The sequence below is a fragment of the Podarcis melisellensis genome (assembly GCF_964234715.1).
Source record: "Podarcis melisellensis genome assembly, chromosome: 6".
NCBI classification, from domain to species: domain Eukaryota; kingdom Metazoa; phylum Chordata; class Lepidosauria; order Squamata; family Lacertidae; genus Podarcis; species Podarcis melisellensis.
In genome coordinates this window covers 46,309,171-46,331,177 of record NC_138538.1, presented here as the reverse complement: position 1 = coordinate 46,331,177, position 22,007 = coordinate 46,309,171, and the positions used below count along the sequence as shown (strand labels likewise).

The 22,007-nt window shown below is 42.7% G+C and overlaps 1 protein-coding gene across 1 annotated transcript in view; it reads right to left on the bottom strand.

The window, feature by feature from the left end:
- The window catches only part of SRPK1 (SRSF protein kinase 1), a 35,341-nt gene that overhangs the window by 12,013 nt on the left and 1,321 nt on the right, over window positions 1–22,007 (bottom strand). The window contains exons 3-8 of the mRNA XM_081914499.1: window positions 10,530–10,648; window positions 6,681–6,789; window positions 6,216–6,303; window positions 4,368–4,455; window positions 2,975–3,081; window positions 1,325–1,490 (exon numbers count right to left, since the gene is read on the bottom strand). Of these exons, the coding sequence (XP_081770625.1) occupies window positions 1,325–1,490; window positions 2,975–3,081; window positions 4,368–4,455; window positions 6,216–6,303; window positions 6,681–6,789; window positions 10,530–10,648 (677 nt within the window). The remainder of the gene's footprint in view (window positions 1–1,324; window positions 1,491–2,974; window positions 3,082–4,367; window positions 4,456–6,215; window positions 6,304–6,680; window positions 6,790–10,529; window positions 10,649–22,007) is intronic.

Below are 22,007 nucleotides of genomic sequence, written 5' to 3'. Positions count from 1 at the left end.
CGATGGGGAGGAGCAGGCTTCTCCCCCCGCCAGCCTTCCAGCCAAGTCGGGGGACAGCGGGATGGCGCGCTGCGCCTCTCCCGCTGTCCCCCGAGTTTGCGGGGCTGGCGACGGGAAGGAGCAGGCTTCTCCCCCCGCCAGCCTTCCAGCCAAGTCGGGGGACAGCGGGATGGCGCGCTGCGCCTCTCCCGCTGTCCCCCGAGTTTGCGGGGCTGGCGACGGGAAGGAGCAGGCTTCTCCCCCCGCCAGCCTTCCAGCCAAGTCGGGGGACAGCGGGATGGCGCGCTGCGCCTCTCCCACTGTCCCCCGAGTTTGCGGGGCTGGCGACGGGGAGGAGCAGGCTTCTCCCCCCGCCAGCCTTCCAGCCAAGTCGGGGGACAGCGGGATGGCGCGCTGCGCCTCTCCCGCTGTCCCCCGAGTTTGCGGGGCTGGCGACGGAAAGGAGCAGGCTTCTCCCCCCGCCAGCCTTCCAGCCAAGTCGGGGGGCAGCGGCAAGGACGCGCTGCGTTTCTCCGCTGTCCCGGACGGCTTTCAAAAGCCTGCCTTCAAAAGCCGTCCAGGACAGCGGAGAAACGCGCTGCCTTTCTCCGCTCTCCCGGGAAGGCAGGCAGGGGGGAGCAAAGGCTTTCGCCCCCGCCCGCCTTCAGAAGAGGTCCAGGACCTCTTCTGAAGGCGGGCGGGGGGCGAAAATCTTTGTCCCCCCTGCCTGCCTTCCCAGGGGCTTTTAAATCGCCCCGGACAGCGGAGAAGTCCTCCGCTGTCCCGGGCGATTTTAAAATGCCGCCCGCCAGCATTTTAAGATTGCCCCAGACAGCGGAGAAGTCCTCCGCTGTCCCGGGGTTTTTTAAAATGCTGGGGGTCGGAAGAAAAGCCCTTGTCCCCCCCCCCCAGCCTTCAGAAGAGGTCGGGGGACAGACTGCGGGGAGAAATCAGGGTGGGAGTCACGACCGTGAGGCAGGGCTGCCAAGTGTGGCAGAAGAGGACACGGCCGTCGCACCTGTCCTTAGGTAGGAGCTTCTTCCGTGTCGACCTGCTGCCCTAAAGTCTTGGCTTTTTTCTTGGCTTTTTGGCGGTTGGCACAGAAGGAAGGCAAGGGGGAGGGGAAAAAATTGAAACTTACACTTTCGTGCGTCCCTCCCGGCGTTACGCTGCGCGCTGACGTCACGGGGCTGTAATGGTGGTGTGCCTCGATATTTTTTTCATGAAACAAGTGTGCCTTTGCCCAAAAAAGGTTGGGAAACACTGATCTAGACAGCTAATATTTGTCATATCCTAACAAACCACTTCAGAATGAACTGACTTTAAGCTAAAACACAAAAAGCACCTGCAGAGCCAGAAGGAGGGGGGGCTCCAGATCTCTGCCACTCTGTTGCTTCTGCAGCCAGCCTGCGGATATACTGGTCATTAACACACAGCAGAATGTTCTCTGGTTTAATATCAGTGTGGATAATCCGACACTTGGCGTGCAAATAGTCCAGTCCCTGCAAAACCTGCAGAGAACAAACGACAAAGGAAAGTCACATACGGGTGACAAAATGTCATTGTGTAACTTCCAAAGTACACCGAAGAGCCAGGATCTGGCAGTTGTGGTGCACAATGTGACCAAAAGCTTGATTTTATTATGAAGCAAGCAGTGAAAAAGCCAGGTTACTATGGAAACTATAGCAAAATGAGCGTTTTACTTGATCTTCAACCTACTGTTGCTGAAGGCGTAATTCCCATTCATTTTAGCACTATTCTTCTAGGCTTCTCCATCCTTCCCAGCTTTCATTTCTGTTCTTGAAGCATCAATTACAAATGAAACTTGCAACAAAGCGTTGCACAACACCTGTTTGTTTGTTTGTTTGTTTGTGTGTGTTTGTGTGTGTGTGTGTGTGTGTTATTCAACGGGATGATGCCTCCAGTATTATATGTTAATGTACAAGTGTGTGATATATGAAGGAAAGATACATTTTGCAGCCTGAACAACACACCCAGTCAACCTTACATGGGTATAAGTCCCCTTAGGGCTTGTTTTCAAATAAGGATACCTATGATCAGGTCAGGCCCTTGAGTGGAGGCACCACTGTGACATATTGGGATGTCCATTTCACAGCACTTTGCCAACTCCTTTTGCATATCATCTGACTCAAGGGGCTGTTCCGTACTCACAGAATGAAGAAGAAGCAGGTCAGTGTGCCTCTTTGGTTCCACCTCCTTTAGTTGCACCCATTAGGAACCAGGGCAAGTGGACAGGACAACTGAGCAACAACCCACCAATTACCCTAGTTAGGTGCTGTCACTCCATCTCCTCTTCACCTCTTCCCACAGCCAAAGTGTGGGGCAGAGAAAAGTGAGCAGACAAATGATCCATCATCACCATCCAGCCTTTTGTTCCTGTGTGTGTATGGCAGTTGGGGGATGGCACTCACCTGCCTTAGTTAGTAGCAAGAGTGCCCACAACACACACACACACACACACACACACACACACACACACACTCTTTATATGAGCCCAACTGGAGCAAACAAAAATGCTCCTGGAGCAGTAAAGCACACATACACAGTCCTTTGCTTCCACTTTTGGGAACTGTGCTGCCTTTTTAGAAGAGTGCCTTGTGGTTTCCTGTGATATGCAATAACCTACCCTGTTTTGCTGCCAAATCAATCAGAACAGGATCACTGATTCTGCTATTACATAGAATCTGATTCTGCTATTAGACAGAAAGCATGAGGAAACTCTTGAACTGGCCTCCTGATTCACAGCAGTTTCTTGTTATCCTTAAATACTGCGTGAAGGACCTGATCTTGGGATCCTAGAGCATGTGATGCACAGGATATCCACCAATGAGAAGTCATTGTTACAATTTTGATCTGTTCCACTAGCCAAAAGTGCAGCAACTGACATCACAGAGAGTCTCCAGCTGCCCTTCGGAGCACCAAACGCTTGACAGAAAACAACAAATTAGTCCCAAATGTAGTATATATAACATGCCTGGTGGATGATTCTTTTTACACAGAGTAGTGGAAGACCCTGATAATTTGATTTGATGATCCATTTCAGAAGATGGTGCCCCAAAACTTCAAACACCATGCAAATATCTGTAGCTGAGTCAAGGCTGAATTTCCCGGAACATTTACAAAGTCAGCTATTGCTGAATACATAGCAACACGGAAAAAGAAATTTCATGCTTAGTTATTGTGTATATACCCATTTCCCCCTGACTATCTGCATGTAGTTTTCTAGAATAGCTACACTTTGTGGCAATTTTACACAGCCGCCACCAGTGGTGTGGCATTCCTCATGTGGCTTCCCCATGCCGTGCACTGCCACCATTTACCAAGAGGGAGAGGTAAGGCAATGGGGTGCTTGGTGTGGGTGCAGTGGTTGAGTCAGCCCAATGCTTCCCCCCACTGCACATCCATTGCGCTCCCTGCCCCACCCCCGGTAACCAGCAGCAATATATGACATTGGGAACCCAGATGAGCAAGGCCGCAACATCCACCCCATTACAGTGGTACCTCAGGTTACAAACGCTTCAGGTTACAGACTCTGCTAACCCAGAAATAGTACCTTGGGTTAACAACTTTGCTTCAGGATGAGAATGGAAATTGCATGGCGGCAGTGGGAGGCCCCATTAGCTAAAGCGGTGCTTCAGGTTAAGCATAGTTTCAGGTTAAGAACAGACCTCCAGAACAAATTACCGTATTTTGTGCTCTATAAGACTCACTTTTTCCCTCCTATAAAGTAATGGGAAATGTGTGTGCGTCTTATGGAGCGAATACAGGTTGCGCAGCTATCCCAGAATCCAGAACTGCAAGAGGGATTGCTGCTTTCACTACTTAGCGATCCCTCTTGCTGTTCTGGCTTCTGAGATTCAGAATATTTTTTTCCTTGTTTTCCTCCTCCAAAAACTAGGTGTGTCTTGTGGTCTGGTGCATTTTATAGCGTGAAAAATACAGTAAGTTCTTAACCCAAGGTACCACTGTACTGGTATTGCACCAAAAAGTATTCTAATTATTAATAGTCCTATGAATTTTCGCTGGTGACTTCCAAGCACCCAGGGATACAGAAATATCGTAAGGTGGTACAAATCAGTTTCCACATCAGTTGGAAAATCCAAACAATACTCTCACTTTTTTCAAATTGTCTTCCAACATTCAAAAAGGCTCTTGCCACTCAGAATTAGAAAGGAAACCTTTTTGTGGTTGTTTTATTTATATGGCTGAAGGAAACTGAAAACAAACTTGTGCCAATCAGCTACACGTTGTGAAATTTCATCACTGTGTAAGACAACCATTTATGTTTTAACCCAGTACTGTATTTTATTAAATCCCACATTTTGCTGGATTAAAGATCGCAGAAAAGTCTGGTTTTAAAAGGATACGGGAACCATTTACTCCTGAGATTTTGAAGTCATCTAATAACTGAACTACTCTCTCTCTGTTTGGGTCATCTGGGTCAGTGTTGCGGACCTGTAGGGTGGGGGGAAATCAAACACCATAAAAAATCATTTAATGTTTATCATTTAATCTTTATCAAATCCCATAGGTTTCCAAGACACTCTCCAGATTCTCACCCCACATTTTTATTTAGCAAATCAAACAATCAACTTATGTTAGCATTTCTGACTATTCTTGAGCAACTATGTCCATACTAACCTTGCCTTATGCCCCAGCCGGGGCGGAAAAACCCTTCATTAATCAATTCCTAAATAACAATGTCTAAGTAGCTGTACTAATGCTGTTACTTCTCGTGAGCCTGCATTTACCTTTCCCTCCCTCCATAAAAATGACTGAAAATGTACTGCTGGATACATGAAAGGAAGATTACCAGCTAAGGTAATGGGATGACATGATACCTACAACTAATGACACAAATAGCAAACCAAACGTGAGATGAATTACCCACTTGCAATAATTACAATAGCCATATCTTTAAGCACCAGGCAGAAATTTTCATCTCTAACCAAGACTTTGACCTTTAATTATCTGTGGCCTTTTAGAAGTGTGTGGGATGTTTTAAATGTATTCCTCCCCCCTTGGTTTTAATATATCTCTTGTGGATTTTTTTTTTGTCTGTTTGATTGGTTGGTTGTAAGTTGTTTTAGGCTGCCTTGGGCAAGATAAAACGACTAACCAATTTAATAAATAATCTTCTGTCATCTTTTAAAATGCTCTGGAAACAGAGATAAAAAAATACCTTTACAAATTAAAGAAAAATAATAACAAATGCCTAATCTAATCCTGTGTACAGGATTCCTCTTTGTATCTAGTATGGAGCAAGATATTACTGTGTTTTTCGCACCATAGGACCCACTTTTTCCCTCCTAAAAAGCAAGGGAAAATGTGTGTGCGTCCTATGGAGCGAATGCAGGGGGAAGGCACAAGCTCCGTGCGCTCTTGTGGGCTTTTCCACAGGAGGGAGAAGGGACTGACTGGCCGCATCAGTCCCTTCTCCCACCTCCCAGAAAAGCCAGGAGAAGCCGCAATCTCTTTAAAGGGGTTGTGCGGCTTCTGCGAGAGGGAAGGGAATCCCCCCACCTCCCAGAAAAGCAGGAGAAGCCATGATCTCTTTAAAGGGGTTGCGCGGCTTCTGCGGGCTTTTGCGAGAGGTGAGGGAATCCCCCCACCTCCCAGGAAAGCCAGGAGAAGCCTCGATTTCTTTAAAGGGGTTGCGCGGCTTCTGCGGGCTTTTGCAAGAGGTGAGGGAATCCCCCCACCTCCCAGGAAAGCCCTGCACAGCATCTCCCGGCAACGAGAGGCTGCGCGGGGCTAAAGGGGAAGCCAAAACAGCAAGCAGGATCCATCCCGCTTGCTGCCTTGGCTTGTTCCATAGCTGTGTGCAACCCCTCCGGCAAGGAGAGGCTGCACGGGGCTATGGCTTCTTTAGCCCTGCGCAGCATCTCCTGGCAAGGAGGGGTTGCGCAGGGCTAAAGAGGAAGCCAAAACAGTGAGCCGGATCCATCCTGCTCGCTGCCTTGGCTTGTGCCATAGCTGCGCGCAAACCCTCCATCAAGGAGACGTTGTGTGCAGCCTGTACGCTGCTCTTTGGGGCTGGGGGGGATTTTTTTTTCTTGATTCCCCCCCCCAAAAAAAAAACTGGGTGCGCCCTATGGTCTGGTGCGCCCTATGGTGCGAAAAATACGGTATATTATGGCTGGGAGCCATTTGCTGATATTTTTAAAGGATATAATTTGAAATTGAATCATAATCATCTACTTGTAGATACTCACAGATTTCAGCAGTTTGATTTCATCCAATGCTGTTTCTGTGTAGTGTTCAGCACTCTTTACAACTTTCATTGCCACAAACCTCTTCCCCCTAAGTGGACACAAAGTTTAGTACTAAACTGCCTTCAGGAATCAGATAACACTAACAGAAAAAGACCTGAATGCTCAGGATCATTTCCTACAAAATACAAAAGCAGGTTCTCTGTCACTCCTGAATGCCTAATTTCCCCCAAGTTAAATAAAAAGTAAACTTGAAGAAATAATATGCAAGGGGGAATATGAATCAATTTTCAGTTTGTACATAGAACTGTTACCATGTTATTTTTATATATATTTTTAAAGCATGAGATGAAACCTCTGGATTTGAAAACAAGGAGGAACATTCTGAGGAAAAATCTCATGTTGCTGGTCTGTAACAATATTCCATGCAACTAGCAGAAATTCCTTCCAAAAAGAAAAAAGACTTACTGGATGTCCCATGATAACCACACTGTAGAAAAGTGTCCCCATCCCAGCTTTCGGATCACATGGTATCTTCCATTGAACAGATCCCCTATTTTAACAAGATGGTAGCCTCCTAGGAAATGTAAAAATAGTTATTGGGTCAAGAACCCTCAGTGATATTGAGAAACTCACAGGTCAATCTATGCACCTGCCACTTTTAATCTCTTAAAAACAAATGAAAAAAAGAACATTTGAGAACACACAATTGTTGGTAGAACCATGCAATTTCTTCATTTTAGATATCATGCAAATAAATCCTGACAGCTTACCAAAGAATAATATCAGGCACAATATAGAATAGATGGTGTGTTTTCCCTTCTCAGCTTCTGCAGAGAAAATAGCTGTAGAGTGTGCTATTCCTCTATGTGGGAAGGATAAGCAGACCAGCATGGCTATGTGCAGGTGGTACAATCCCACTGGGAACTCTCAAATCTCTTGATTTTCTCACTAAATATACTCCGCAATAAGAAAAAGTATCTTTTAAAAACACTACTGTTTAAGAAATTTCAAATGTCACATTAGCTATGAGTTCTGGGATTGGGAGAGATAGAATGCATTGCTAACTGCTCTCTCCTAGCAGTAGCAAGAACATTTGGATTTAATAATGCTTTTCCTTCCCTCCATAAGAACAGGAATGCTACCCTGGGATTTTCTTTATTTGGTGAAGCACATGATGACACACCACTTGGCTGCAACTGCAGCTGAAAGGGGATGTTGATTTGCAAGGTCTAGTCACAATATTAAGACGACCTGGTGGCTACTCTTCAAATCTCTTCATAAGGTGCTGGGCTCATAACAGAACAGAATGACTCAGCTAAAGCATAGCAATATCCTTAAAAAAATGAGAACCTAGCGTGTCTCTAAGATTTCCATGATGAGGGGCCTTAGCCATGAGATAAGAGAATGATCTGATGGGTAATCTACTCAGTATTAAGGTCATACTGAGAACATGTCAATTCTATGTGCTACTACAGATGCGTATGTTTTGTTTAACGCATTTGTTAGCCATCTTAAAAAAAAAAAAGTATTTTCTCAATTGGATGTCACCCTCTGAATTCAGGAGGATTCCCAGGTCGCGTCCTTGGACTTGCAGGCAAAGTGCAACCCCACATCCAGAGCCAATTGAACCTTCTTTCTGGAGAAGACCAATTTCCCACCCACAGGAGCTCTATTTTGTCTGAATTAAATTTCCGTTTGCCTGCCCTTGTTCATGTTAAAATTGCCTCCAGATACATAATTGACCACTAGTTTATTAATAGAAGCCAATGGAGGGGCATACATTCAAGCCCTGCCTTTGTTCAAAGAGCTTACTCAATATTTATCAAAAACAATCTAGAGAGAAGACGGGCATGGTGGGATCGGTTGCCAATTGATGTATGAAGGTGTTTGTCGTTGAATTACTGACTTAGAGACTTGTCCCTCGACCTTGGCAATGCTGGATTAAGAAAAATTATGACCTATGTGAGCTCCTATTAAAGAGCTCCCCTACACCATTCTGCCAATGCATTCGTGCCCCCTTCTCACATTACCTTTGTGCTATGGTTGCCACCACTATTGTGGTATCATTGTCACCACTTTGTGCTATGGTTTGCCACCACTGCAAAGGGTCCAACTATGTGGGAAGTTGCATATCTGAAGAGGTTCACACATCATCCTAACCACCTAAACAACATTATCAGCCAACCCAAATCAGCCCACCTCAAACAGGAGCTACTTCACACAAAAACAATTCATTTTCTGACATTCACGCCAGGCAGCTACAGTACATCACTGTGAACCATGAGGCCAGCACCTCCATTTAGGCCCCCGAGCTGTACTTGTTACACCTACACACATACTTCACAACAGCATCAAGCGTTGTTTGCAGTTGTGTGAACCTGCTTTTTAACAAGAAGGAAAGCTAACAATGCCATCGCATACATTGCTACAAAAAGATCCCATTAAATTAAAAGATGCTTACTCTCAGGTATACACAAAGGGGCAACAGGCAACATCCTACATTTTAAGAAATGGCTTGGTGAACGTATTTCCTTGAAGCCTGGTTGGTTCAGCATGGGGAGTTTGTTATTAATTTTTAAAATATATTTCTGGATCACTATATTGGATTAAATAATGCAAGGACTCTAATGCAAGAACTATCAAAGCAGTCTTGTTTTTAAACACTTGCCTGGTCGCCATGGGCAACAAGGAATTTCATCCAGGCAAGTGACTGGGCTGCTGGAGGATTGATGGAGTGCTTCAACCCTTCTCTGGTAGCTTGCTGCATTTCTATGCTGGGGTTGGAGGAGGTTCCAGGGGTGGGGATGAGGGGCTGAGCACCCATTCCCTTCTCCAGCATCCTTTCTGTGCTGGACAGGGAGGTGGGGAAACTGCCTCCTTCTGTCAAGCAAAGAAACCAGGCAGACTGACAGGAGGCAGAGGTCTGAACACTCCATCCCTCTTCTGACAGCCCACTGCCATTCCAAGCTAGCTGATAATGGGTAAGCCCCCTCCTGCGTGTTCAGCATTAAAAGGAAGAGGGTTTGCATCAGGCTGCTCATTCCCTCTTGCTACCAGTCTACCATGTTTTCATATACAGGCACAGCAGGTGACACCCTCCCCTGCATGTCTAGCATAGAACACGCTGGCTGGCAACAGAAAGACAGAGAGATCCATGCCTTTGCTGCCAGCCTGCTAAATTTCTATGCCGGGCAAACAGTACACCCACACAAAATGAAGTCAGTGGAGACATGACGTTTTTCATTCAGTTTATTCCATTGAGCGGGATGCTAAGTATACCAGTTTGGGTCACTAGAGCCAGGATTGGGGAGATACAGTCATGTTTGCAACATTTTGCCATTGAGAATTCTGTGATGTGAAGGTAAATATAGGGCATTTAAGTGAAGGAAATGACTGTCCTTTGCCAATTCCTGTATGACACTATGTCAGTGCTTTTTATATAGCAAGTGGACCCAAAATGTACGGATTTATATGGTAATTAGAGGAAGCACAATCTCAGCACCTGAAGAGCAACCAATAGCTTTCTCTAGGTGTCGGCAGGTATCTAAAGGTACCAGTACAAACTGAATTGCTTCACCCAGTATTCTCTAGCACACACTGGGGGTCCTATACTGAGCTTCCTGCAAACTATGGATTGCAGACAGTAACTACCCTTGGGAATGCAGTCTCCCTCTGACCAGAACAATTCCCCCCCTACTTATTTCAAATTCTACCACTGCATTGGTAGATGGGTTAATCCAGTGTTGTCCCTGGCATTTTCTATGAGGATGATGTTGCTTTGGAATCTCACCCATCAACCTGCTGGAGAGGCTTACCAGACAACTACATAGTTTTTATTTTTCACTCGCCATGCTTATGAGCTATTAGGCTTTGTTTATTTCCTGGTTTCTTGATGAATTTTATGGCTCCTAAAGTTCCATTTTTTTGTTATTAAGTTTTTATTTCTGATGTTTGTTATGCAGTTTTGATGTTAACTTTAATTTCAGTTGTAAATATGGAGCATATATTAAATGGAAAGCTGGTGAAGTAGTAAAAAGTTAAATGAATAAAAATACTGAGAAATACCTTAAGCAAGCACATGTCTTGATGTATTAACTTTGATATGCTAAACAAACAAGGAGGACGTAGTCTGGTAGATGTCTGGTCTTATAAGAAGAAGCATTAGTCTATCAAGTCCCCATAGATGTTTTCCTTTTTCTATCTACAAAGCAAAATCTCTTACTGGTTGACACACACGATGTACCAAACCAGGTTTACAACCTTAATTATTGGTTTAAAATTATGATACTCAAATTGTAAAATAAAACCTCTCACCTTTGCAGTAATCATTGGGATCTTCCTGCTCATCATCATCTGATCCCAGGATTTCCTCTTCTTGTTCAGGAAGATCATTCTCTGAATGGGCAGCAGGGCCTCGATGTTGGGTTTCTGGCCTAGGAGACATCGTAAGTTTGTAAGTCGTAAGCTTTTTATTGTGTGTACTTAGAGCAAAGGAAGAAAGAATATGCAAAGACTAAAATGCAGTTTGAGGTTGGATAATGATAGGCAAAAGAAATATTCCTAATTTTTAAAGAAGTAACTGAAATGCAGATGCATCACATCTATCTCAGTTCACTTTGGTTGGAACAAACCCTCTCAGCAGATACAACTTGTGCAGACAGCTCCACATGTGCAGCAAGTACCAACATTCAAATTAGTACAGTTTCAAAAGATACCAGTCACACCAATGTCTAGAGCTGTCTTCATGGAGGATCATGTTGAACAGTACACCAATCACTCCCACTATGATTATGTCAGGTATTTGCCTTGCTCAGTCATGGGGAGGGAGTCAACTGCACTTTTACCAGGTACAGCTGTGCTTTGTGATGCATTTTGTCTGTAGCAGAATGTCCTAAGCTGGGGGTGCTGAGCCAAATGACTGACTCTCTCCAAAAAATGCCAATCAAGAGGCGGGAGAGGCAGGCAGAGAGTAATAGCAGCAAGAATTCAGGCTTGTAATTAACTACTCACCTTGTAGCTATAAGCAAACAGGAATTTCATACTGGCAAGGGAGTGAGCTGGTAGAGGATGGATCTCTCCATCCCTCCTCTGCCCAGTCCACATGGTTTCCATGCCAACCATGGAGGAAGGAAAGCACCTCCCTCCCTGATCAGTGTGAAAACCAAGCAGGATGGTGGAGGAATGGTTCATTTTACGTCTGCTTGATAGCAGGGTTCTTTGTTTTTGTTTTTTTAAAGAACTTTCATTTCCATGTTGGTTGTGAAGGGGCTTCCGTTCCTCTCCAGCCAGCAGGGAAATGCAGGCTGCCAGTGTCTCAATGGAACAGTAAACATTTCAGCAGGCTAGTAGTTTTAGCAGCCTAATTTATCTGAAGGACCATCTATACCTGTATGAATCTGCCCAAGATCAGAGTCCAATACCCTGCTCTCTGGCCTGTCATAAGGCAGGTAGGTTCTAGGAACAGGGCTTTCTCAGTGGTGGTCCCAACCTTTGGAATTCCTCCCCAGGGAGATACACATGATTTCCTCACTACTGGCTTTCAAAAATATTTTAATAAAAAATAACAGGCATTCAGAAGGCTTCAGCAGTGTAGGATAGTCCTTAGGCTAAAAATAACTGCCAGTGGCTCACAGAAGACTTGCAGTGAAAACTGCTTGGTGATGGGTTCAGGATGAAGGGAAATTTTAGGATTCTGAATTATTTTCTATAAACAGTCCCTCAGAATGGCTTCAGTTTAGTCATCCTATTACAGGTACCCAAATGCATTCCAGCCCTATAAGTGACTCAGTGTGCTTCCATGCAGTGGGACAAACCCATCTTTATGGCTCCCTAAAAACAGGAATTTCAAGCTACTGTAAAGAGTGGCAGGAAAGAAAAACCCAATCTTTCAGCAGAAAGAAAAATAGTCATGCCTATCTAGAAGCATGTAACTACAGCTTGCATGCTGTCAACTAGTAGTTGTCAGGTTTTAGACTGACTGCTACAGTGATCCATGACATATTATATTTGAATACCAAGAGAAACATACTTATATCTAGTCACTCCCTGGATTTTGTTTGTTAAATACTGAGTTGCTCAGCTGATCATAAGGCATAAATCAATGCTCTGAAGGTCCCCGACCCTCTGGTGAAGATTTTTGTGTGTGCACAGGGTTTGCTGGTGGTAGGGGGAATAGCCAAAAACTGCTTCCCTCTTCATTCTGTTCTTACTGATTGCTATGTGACACCATTATATACAACACATAACAGTTATTTTGCAGAGTAACAAATAAACCTTTTGTAAAGTAACTGGTTTCACAAAACAATCGTGAAATACAGCTATTGTGGGGTTTGGTGTAGGGATGTTCAAACAAAAATAAATCAGCATACTTGCAAAGAGTGCTCATGTACACTTCTGGAACATTTTACACACATTCTAAACTGACTGTTCCCTCCACACACTCATCTCTTGAAGATTTATTTAAACTCCCTACACCTTTCTTTGGCAAAAATTAGAAGTTGTAAATATTCAGTTAGCCTAATGCGAGCAGAGCACACACAGGAATAAACACAAAATCAAATGTTAAACAAGAGTTAAGACAACTGCAGACAATGATTTTAAAAAATCATAACGCTACTCAATAAATCTCAAACCTAGAGAGGAAATGAATAAGGTTGAAATCAATGTGATCCCTCTAGAAGCCACACCCATCACAGCAAATCTCTTCATTAATTACGTCATAACTATGGGAACGTTGAATTGTTAAGGTATCCTAGATCGGTTTTTAATGACAGAACGTTCTAGGGTATGCATCAACAAGGAATTAGGGTAAGCCTTAAAGCTAATTTTCCAGGCAAAAACGCTGTTTGAAATTCCCTGAATATTCTGCAATCACACATCTCTTCCACAAGCACAATCTTCCTGCAGCAAAGAAGTTACTAGAAAGCCTTCATAAAGCTTTTGAGAACTATCCTGATCCTTTATCTAAAGGAAGTCTGAATGTCTTATCACTGAGTGATGTTACAAAGACTCAGAGAGCTCAATATCTTTGCAATTAATTATTTCAAGTCCTTATACTTTCAAAATGAGAGTGAACTATTATTTGCCAGGGAGTGAAAAAGACCACATAACACTGCAGAGATGTGATTGCCTTTCAAAGGCAATATTTTCTTTCTAATGTTTCTTGGAAAGTATGTGTACTTTTGCTATTAAATCTTTTAAAAATGCTCAATACAATCCCCACAACTGCTCCTGCCCCGCCCTCCTAAAATGTATCCCTCCTAAAATGCACCCCAAACGGGCATGGGCAAGGATGGCAAAACATGCATAGGAGGTACAAAGACCTTATTTTAATACATCATTTGATTCTAAACAATGATTTCTTTGAGCAAATTTGTTACTAAGAAGAGAAACCTGAAAGCATCTTCTGATTCATTTAAACGATTTAGAAGTCAGCTTGTAAGCAGGGACAAAAGGCTGATGTGAGAGTTCCAGAGACTGCATTTCAATGAATAAGAAACAGACAGCTGTCAGAACTGCTACACTGCTAGAAACACATCAAATGCTAACAGAAGCCTTGAATGAATCCATTTTAACATATCAGAACATTTGGCAGACATCCACCCCAACAAGCACCTTGGGCTTCTGAACATCTACTTGCTTTTACAACCTAACTTCATTGGATTTGTTCTTAAACTAAGCATCTGGTAAGATTACATGCTAGGGGAGGGCGACAATTGAATCAGTGTCCTCAGGAAGATTTATGAGCTTAAACAGAATTCAGAGAAGTCCTCATTGAGGCAGTCAAACTCCTTTTTTTCCATCTGGGTTTTAAAAAATGCTGTAAAAGGAAAGCTTACCTGCACGAAGCACGTACTCCCATTGATGAAGGTATCTCTGAAGTCGGCCCAACAGTTTTCGAAAGAGCCATCAAAAATTAAATGGCACCCTGGTGCAAGTAATAGCGGTACATAAATTGCAAGCAGAGGGCTGGTTCTTCCTGAACACAGCAAAGCTTTGTGCAAAAGCAAGAGAGAAAAGGAATTTGCCTCCACCACCTAGCTGCAGATGCATAGCACTGCATTGCAGGTAAATGCCTTGCAGCATCACTGAAGAGAGTTGCTCTCAGCTAATTTGCTTCCTGAAAAATTTAGCCATGCTCTGGAATGACCAAAAACTCATCCTATTCTTTTGATGCTGACCAACTTCCAAAGTCTTTCCAGATATACTAACTATGTAGCCTAACTGATGTGAAGCTACGAGTTTCCTGTTCAATAATAAATTTCCTTCAGAACTTTGAAAGAAAAGAGTATCACAGTATTGATTATACTGTATGAGCACAAGAGCTCAAAGTATTAGCTTCTCTGTGCCTATAGGTGCCAATTATTTTTTCTAGCTCTGCCCAAAACAATTCTATGGAAAAGATGGAAGACAATTTTCATAAAGGCATCCCAACCTAAACAAGACAAGCTTCTTCATCTCATATGTTCTTAAACAAACTGGACAATTGCAGAGGCAATTGCCAGTATCATTCTTGGCTATTGTATGGTACTTCTGCAACATATTTAGCCTTTCAGTTCATGCTGGCATTTCAGTGATTAACTGACCTGATGAGCTATGAAAACCAAACAGCAATGCATCTGTCTATGTAAAAAGCGGTATACAGCTGAAAAGGCAGAGAAAAAGTTACACGAAGCAAGACAAATGAAGATGCAGCTAAAATACAGTCTGAATAAGTGTGGTCAGCGGCTCCGCCTGCAAACACATTCAAGTTCTAGCTTGCACATCTTATTCATGAAATAAGCACTAATTTGTGCTGTAACATTCCAGGTATTGCAAGGTACACTGCCATTGCCTCCTCTACCAACAGATCTGCTCAGGAGAACAACAGAAGCTCTTGCTTGCAAGTGAATCTGCCTGGCTTCAGTTAGCCTGCTGCAGCTTTTCTTCTCAAACAGATAGGCAAAGAAAGAAGTACTATAGTTGTACCTTGGTTTTCAAACAGCTTAGTTCTCAAATGTTTTGGCTCCTGAACGCCGCAAATCCGGAAGCGACTGTTTCAGTTTGCGAACTATTTTTGGAAGCTGAACGTCTGACAGGGCTTCCGATTGGCTGCAGGAACTTCCTGCGGCCAATCAGAAGCCCCACTTTGGTTTCCGAACATTTTGAAAGTCGAACGGACTTCTGGAACGGATTCAGTTCGACTTCTAAGGTACGACTATACTTACTGTGAGAAAACAGACTGAAGTCTTTTACAGCTTGTGAATCTGCTTGCAACTAAATGCTAAAACCAAACGGTTACTCTTAGGTAATTCCTTAGTTGCTCTTGGTGAGCGTAGAATGTATGCAAGTAAAAAGCGATACAAGAACTTAACCAGGGAAAAGAGGGACAAACTCTAAAGACTTCCTCCCATGAAAATCAGATGGCGCAAACACAGCCAAAGACTGGAATCCTATATGCATTTACACAGAATTAAACACCCATGTACTCAATGGAACTTCTTTTGAAGAATCAAATAACTAGTTCCACTCACTGAAGAGGATCTGGGGCTTGAGATTCTCAAATGGCAACTCTCCCAACCCCTAGCCAATGTTACACAACAAGCCTTTTGAAACTAAAAGGATCTTTCAAACACAGTTTGTTATATGGCATGAGGCTTGCTGTTCAAAATCAAAAAATCTACTGGGCATGCTTTTTGGATCCCAAACTTGATTGCATATGCAATTCATATAACCAACAGTCCTTAACTAAGGCTGCCTGTAACTCTGATTCTAGTTATTCATGCATAAGCCCCAGTCAATTGTATGGGGTTCACTGGTGCAGAACTGGTAGCAGAATTGCCATACTGACTGTTTCATTTAATAATATAGATAAAGTAGGTTTCTGATTATGTCTTCACAAGATATACATCATTCAGTCATACCTTGGTTCTCAAACAGAATGTGTTCCGGGAGTCCGTTCAACTCCCAGAACTGTTCGAAAACCAAGGAGCAGCTTCTGATTGGCTGCAGGAGCGTCCTGCAGCCAATCGGAAGCTGCGCCAGACGTTCAGCTTCCGAAAATCATTCAGACTGGAACACTCACTTCTGGTTTTTTATCATTCGGGAACCAAAACGTATGAGTTCCAAGGTGTTTGGCAACCAAGGTACAACTGTACTGTCTAACAATATGCATGCTTAGTCCTTTACTGTAATCTACATTCCCCATATTTAAATGTATGAAGAATGCAGTAAGGTTCATATTCTATGAAGAAAAACCAGTCAAGTTCTTGTTCTTAAAAGTTATAATTAAGCAAAAACTCTTGCTTCTTCTCCCACAGACCTGTGAATAGAAGGTTTTCTATTTTCTTAAAGAAAACATGCCAATTAATCACTAGCTTTAGAACTATAAAACTGTATGACTTCTCTCACTGAGAAACAACCATAGGGTAGTTCTATTTTATCTATTCTACTTATACCAGAGAACACATACCAGAGTAATTTGTTCATTTCTTCCTTCAGGCATACATTCTCAGGATGAATGCCACCAAACTGTGTTTGAACAATAATAATGCATAAAGAAATAAGGTGATGCACCCCCAACCCGTCTGTAACCATTAACTGTTCTAGACAGAAATTCAGAGGAACAGATTAAAAAAAAGGCCAATTAACATGTAGCTTCTCATCGCAAGCTGAAACAATGAACATTCAAGCATTTCATTAGATACCATGCTGATTTATGAGTGAAGACAGCATGTTCTTCAAAGGTGGTGGTGAGGTGAAAAGAGCACTTGTATTCATGAGCATTTAACTCTCAGCAAGTAGGAATTTGGGGTTTAAGGGATCTCGCCCTTGCCTCTCTGCCTATAGGAAGCAAGACTACAAAGAAGGAAAAACAGTACTGCAGGAGTGTCTTGCCCTCACACTCCTACATATTTTCCCACTCATTCAGTAGTGCCAGCGATGTCAGAAGAACAGAACACATGGCACAGAACACAGAGCAGACATATACAGATGGATCTGTGTATTAATGTTAAAACAAATTCATGGTTGTGGAGAGCAAAAAAAATTAGACACAGCATATAGAATGGCTGCATTTACTTAAAGGGAAACAGCATTAGTTTAGTTTATTCTATATCTATGGCTCAGAAGGAAATGTCATGTATATTGTTTTCACAGTTATACATGCAAAAAAGTAGAATTCCATGGAGGTCCCTGATGGCCACATACTCACAGACCTCTAGGCACTCTTTCCTCTACAGACAGGAGGGCAAGTGGATATCTCCCTTATTACCTACAGCCTTAGCATTTCCTCAGTGCTCTCCATCATAATTAAATCTGGGGTGTAGAGAAATGTGAGAGCTTGACTTGTTACCAGCTGCTACTGTTCTGCAGACCTTCTCCCCAAAGACCTACATTTTCTCAAAGCCCTGAAGTACAGGGATTTGGGGAATCTTGTGACCCTGCAAAGAAGGGTGTGTCACTCTCATTTTTTTAATTGTAAGAGGGGGAATGCTGCATCCCCACACTGACAAAAATGCACAGAGGTAGCAGCAAGAACAACTGCTTGCTTTCCGAAGTTCTGGGAGGGAAATTCTAGCTAATGCATTCTAGCTAATGCATTCTAGCTAATGCAGGCAACTAATGCTCACAACCAGTAGGACTTGTGCTGATAATAAATAATAATAATAATAATAATAATAATAATAATAATAATAATAATAATAATAATTTATTTATACCCCGCCCATCTGGCTGAGTTTCCCCAGCCACTCTGGGCGGCTCCCAGTCAGTGTTAAAAACAGTACAGCATTACATATTAAAAACTTCCCTGAACAGGGCTGCCTTAAGATGACATACTGACTATGCCTGCGGGTTATAAATGCATTAAATATATTTTAAAAGGTATAGGTAGTATGTAAAACCACCACCTTGGAACACATTAAAAAGCAGCAAGCCCAGGCTCCCACTCAGAGTACACTTGTCAAGAAGCTTCACCCAGTCCCAACTGACAAGTGTATGGAAGACATGTTTTCAAACATTCATAGCATACTTGTGTGTGTGAAGAGGCCCGCAGGGTACACACACAACAAAACAGTAGTTCTACGTATAAGCACCAATGTTATCAGAAGGAAACTCAAGGCCAGAAAGCATCACATATTTTGCAGTGATCACAGGTTATAATCACAGAAAGCACTCTATATGTATTGCCATTTATCACCTCCATAGCTGACCTCTGCCTTGACTTGAATGCTCTCTTTCTTTTATTTAAAGTGTATTGGCTTTTAGCAGAGATCTGATATTTGACTGTCAAATACCACATGCAGCTTGTTGGTAACCATTTGCCTGGTTATGAGCAAGGCTTACCTCTATGCAGGGAAGCCTGATAAAAACTACTGCTTTTAGAAGACAGAAGGGTTAGAAACATTTTTGTGATCTATTGCACCATTATACGCAAGTCAACATTGTATATTTAAATGTTTCTTAAACTTAAAATATATTTTGATAAATCACTGATAGCTTTGTATACATAGTAACATAGCTGTTACTCAAAATTATTCCAAAAAAGAAGGCATTATTTAAAGCCTGTTCTTTTAAATTTACCGGTATGTTTGCTGTTAAGAAATAAGCCTATCCATCAAGTTCAGTGGCAAAGTCACACAAGCAGCAGCTTTGAGTGGAGAAATCCACCTAGGGCTCAAAGACCCATTTCTTCTGCCAATCAACTCAAGTGTATGGATGGGCATCAATTGGGAGTGGGGAATAATGAAAAAGGAAAGCATGGGAAACATGCACAGATCCTGTTATACTTCTTCCACACATACCACAGCTCAGGAGAAATGGGGCTTTGAGCCCATGGGGTTTTGCATTTCATTATATATTGTGTCCTAAGCCTAACTTTGTTACAGCAAAATTCTACCGCTTCTCTTCCTCTGTGATAAAGGATAGCCATGGCTATTTTAAGGCTCTCAGAACTGCCAGAGTATTAGCCATCTTACATATGAAGATTCAAGACATGTTAGCTGCAGAAACAGCAATAAACAACTTTATGTTCTGGGCACCACAGTTCAAGAAGGACACTGACAAACTGGAACGTGTCCAGAGGAGGGCAACCAAAATGGTCAAAGGCCTGGAAACGATGCCTTATGAGGAACGGCTAAGGGAGCTGGGCATGTTTAGCCTGGAGAAGAGGAGGTTAAGGGGTGATATGATAGCCATGTTCAAATATATAAAAGGATGTCACATAGAGGAGGGAGAAAGGTTGTTTTCTGATGCTCCAGAGAAGCAGACACGGAGCAATGGATCCAAACTACAAGAAAGATGATTCCACCTAAACATTAGGAAGAACTTCCTGACAGTAAGAGCTGTTCGACAGTGGAATTTGCTGCCAAGGAGTGTGGTGGAGTGTGGTGGAGTCTCCTTCTTTGGAGGTCTTTAAGCAGAGGCTTGACAACCATATGTCAGGAGTGCTCTGATGGTGTTTCCTGCTGGGCAGGGGGTTGGACTCGATGGCCCTTGTAGTCTCTTCCAACTCTATGATTCTGTGATGTCAAGTTTGATTTTTTTACAAGAACGGAACATTTTTTATTGTTCTTTTCTACAAGCAATTAAAAACCTGGAACTCTCTCAGAGCACTAGCATTAAATGGGAAGCTACCTTGGCTGAACATGTTATAATAACCACTCTACTTAAGCCACTATATGAATTTGTAAATAACGGTTTGGGGTTGTATAATTAAGTTAACTGTTGGCCAACTCTTAATTTTTACTAGAAGGCTTCCACAGTGCATGACAGCTTCGAAAACATAGAAGAGCGAGCTTGGGAAATTTGGGATTAAATTTCTGAATATTACTAGCTTGCCACAACTTTGCAGTAAACCTTCATGCAGTGGGTTATCACTATGGATTCAATCTAAATAGAGTAAAATATTTGAGACAAGAGACTACACTGAAAACAATGCTACAACTATTAAAACTTTGCAATCACAGCATGATTTCAGAAAGCATGATTTTAGACACAAAAAATGCCTTGACTGTTCAGAAGTGACAGAAATGCTACATGGACAAAAATTAGTGAAGTGAACAATGGATGAGAAGAGGCATAGGGTAGGTGAATAAACGAAGCCACTTGACACCAAGTCAGAATATTTGCGCACCTAGCCTAGCTCTATCTAGTTTTCCAATTGCTCAGAGGCAAATATTTCCCCCACTATTGCTACCTGAGTTAATTTAACTGCAGATTCCAGCAACTGAAACTAGGATCATCTACAAAGCAGTACTTCATTATTGCTATTCTCCAGTCAGAGATGCCAGATTTGGGAGCTTTTTGTGCACTGCATGAGAACTGGAGAAATATGAATAATGAAGGGCAGGACATGACAAACCAGGGGCAACCCAGTCAGATTGGTGGGGTACAAATTAATGACAACAACAACAACTAATAACCATTTGAAAATGCAGACAAAGGGGTTCAATTCAGGCCTATTTCAAAGTCAATGGGGGGGGGGGAATTATTAGAGCATTTAATGGCATATGATGGCATCTACACATGTAAGCTTCCAGTGACTGTGCAGTACAATCCTTTGAAATTTTACTCAGAAGTCTCACTTAAACGGGGCTTACTTGAGTCTTGTAAATAATCCTTCCCCTCCACCTCAAGTTACTAGCTTGCAAAAACTTTTACTCCTCTCACTTTCCCACATGTAACTCCTGCTTGCATATGGGTACTTGGCTAGTGCTTAAACAAGGGATTACTTTCCTTAATATTCCAGGCTTAAAGAACTTTCAGAGAGCACTATCAACTCCGATAATTACTCTCACTAAATAATGCACATTCTCTGGCTCCATTTTCTTAATCTGAAACCACTCGCCGCTTAACACACACAGAACACAATCTTATCCACACTTAACTGATTTCAGTGGGACTTCTCAGTAAAATTTCAAAGAGCTGGCCTATCAATTTAGTCCACCAAAGTCAGTCTACAGCAGCTACATAGAGTACGGTATGGTCAAATCTCTTTTCGAGTTATAGTAACAGGGTGAAAAAGAGAAGACTTCCCTCTTCTATGTGATATCTGAAATGTTTAAAGTAAGTTCCACCCTTCAGTTTGAGTGGGATTGTTAAATACTCTTATTACAGTATTAAACTACACAGAGAACACATGTCTATTGCATTTTAGTTTGCTGAATTTACGGGCAATCTTAGATGTTCAGAAGTTAGTGCACCATTTTGAACATGTTTCAAGCTTCTTGGATATACAAGGCCAGAACAGCTTATTATGACTATGCAAATAACACTTGAAATCCAGGGCTAGCCAGAACGGCTTGCTATACAATATAAATGTAAATCTCAAGGTCACAATTCAAATTCTGCTTGCACCAGGCTGGGGGGCTCGATTAAGCAGAGATCTTGCTTCCCCCAGCCCTGCCAGCCTCTGCCTGCAGAGTGACATCGGCATCGCTCTGCCAGTGTGGTTTCCCATTTTGCCTGCTAAACTTGTGGGCAGAATTGCTGCTGGGGGGGGGGACTTTCTGGGATGGCAGACATTCAAGACAGAGGACTGAGCAAGCCTTACAGCTGTCATGTGACAGCAGCAGGCCTGATTGCCAGCCAGTATGTGCTGCAAGGCTGCAGATGCTGCAGTGGCCCTGTTGGACAGCGCCCAGGGCTTGGATTTCACCCTACTACGGTTTAAAATGTATATAAATAAATAACATATTTGATCCATTAAGTTTATCTACTATTTTAGATTAAAATATTATCCTTGGAAAAGGAGACGAGAATATTACCAGCAAGCTGATAGGCACCCTGAGACAAATTTAATGGTGCCCACTT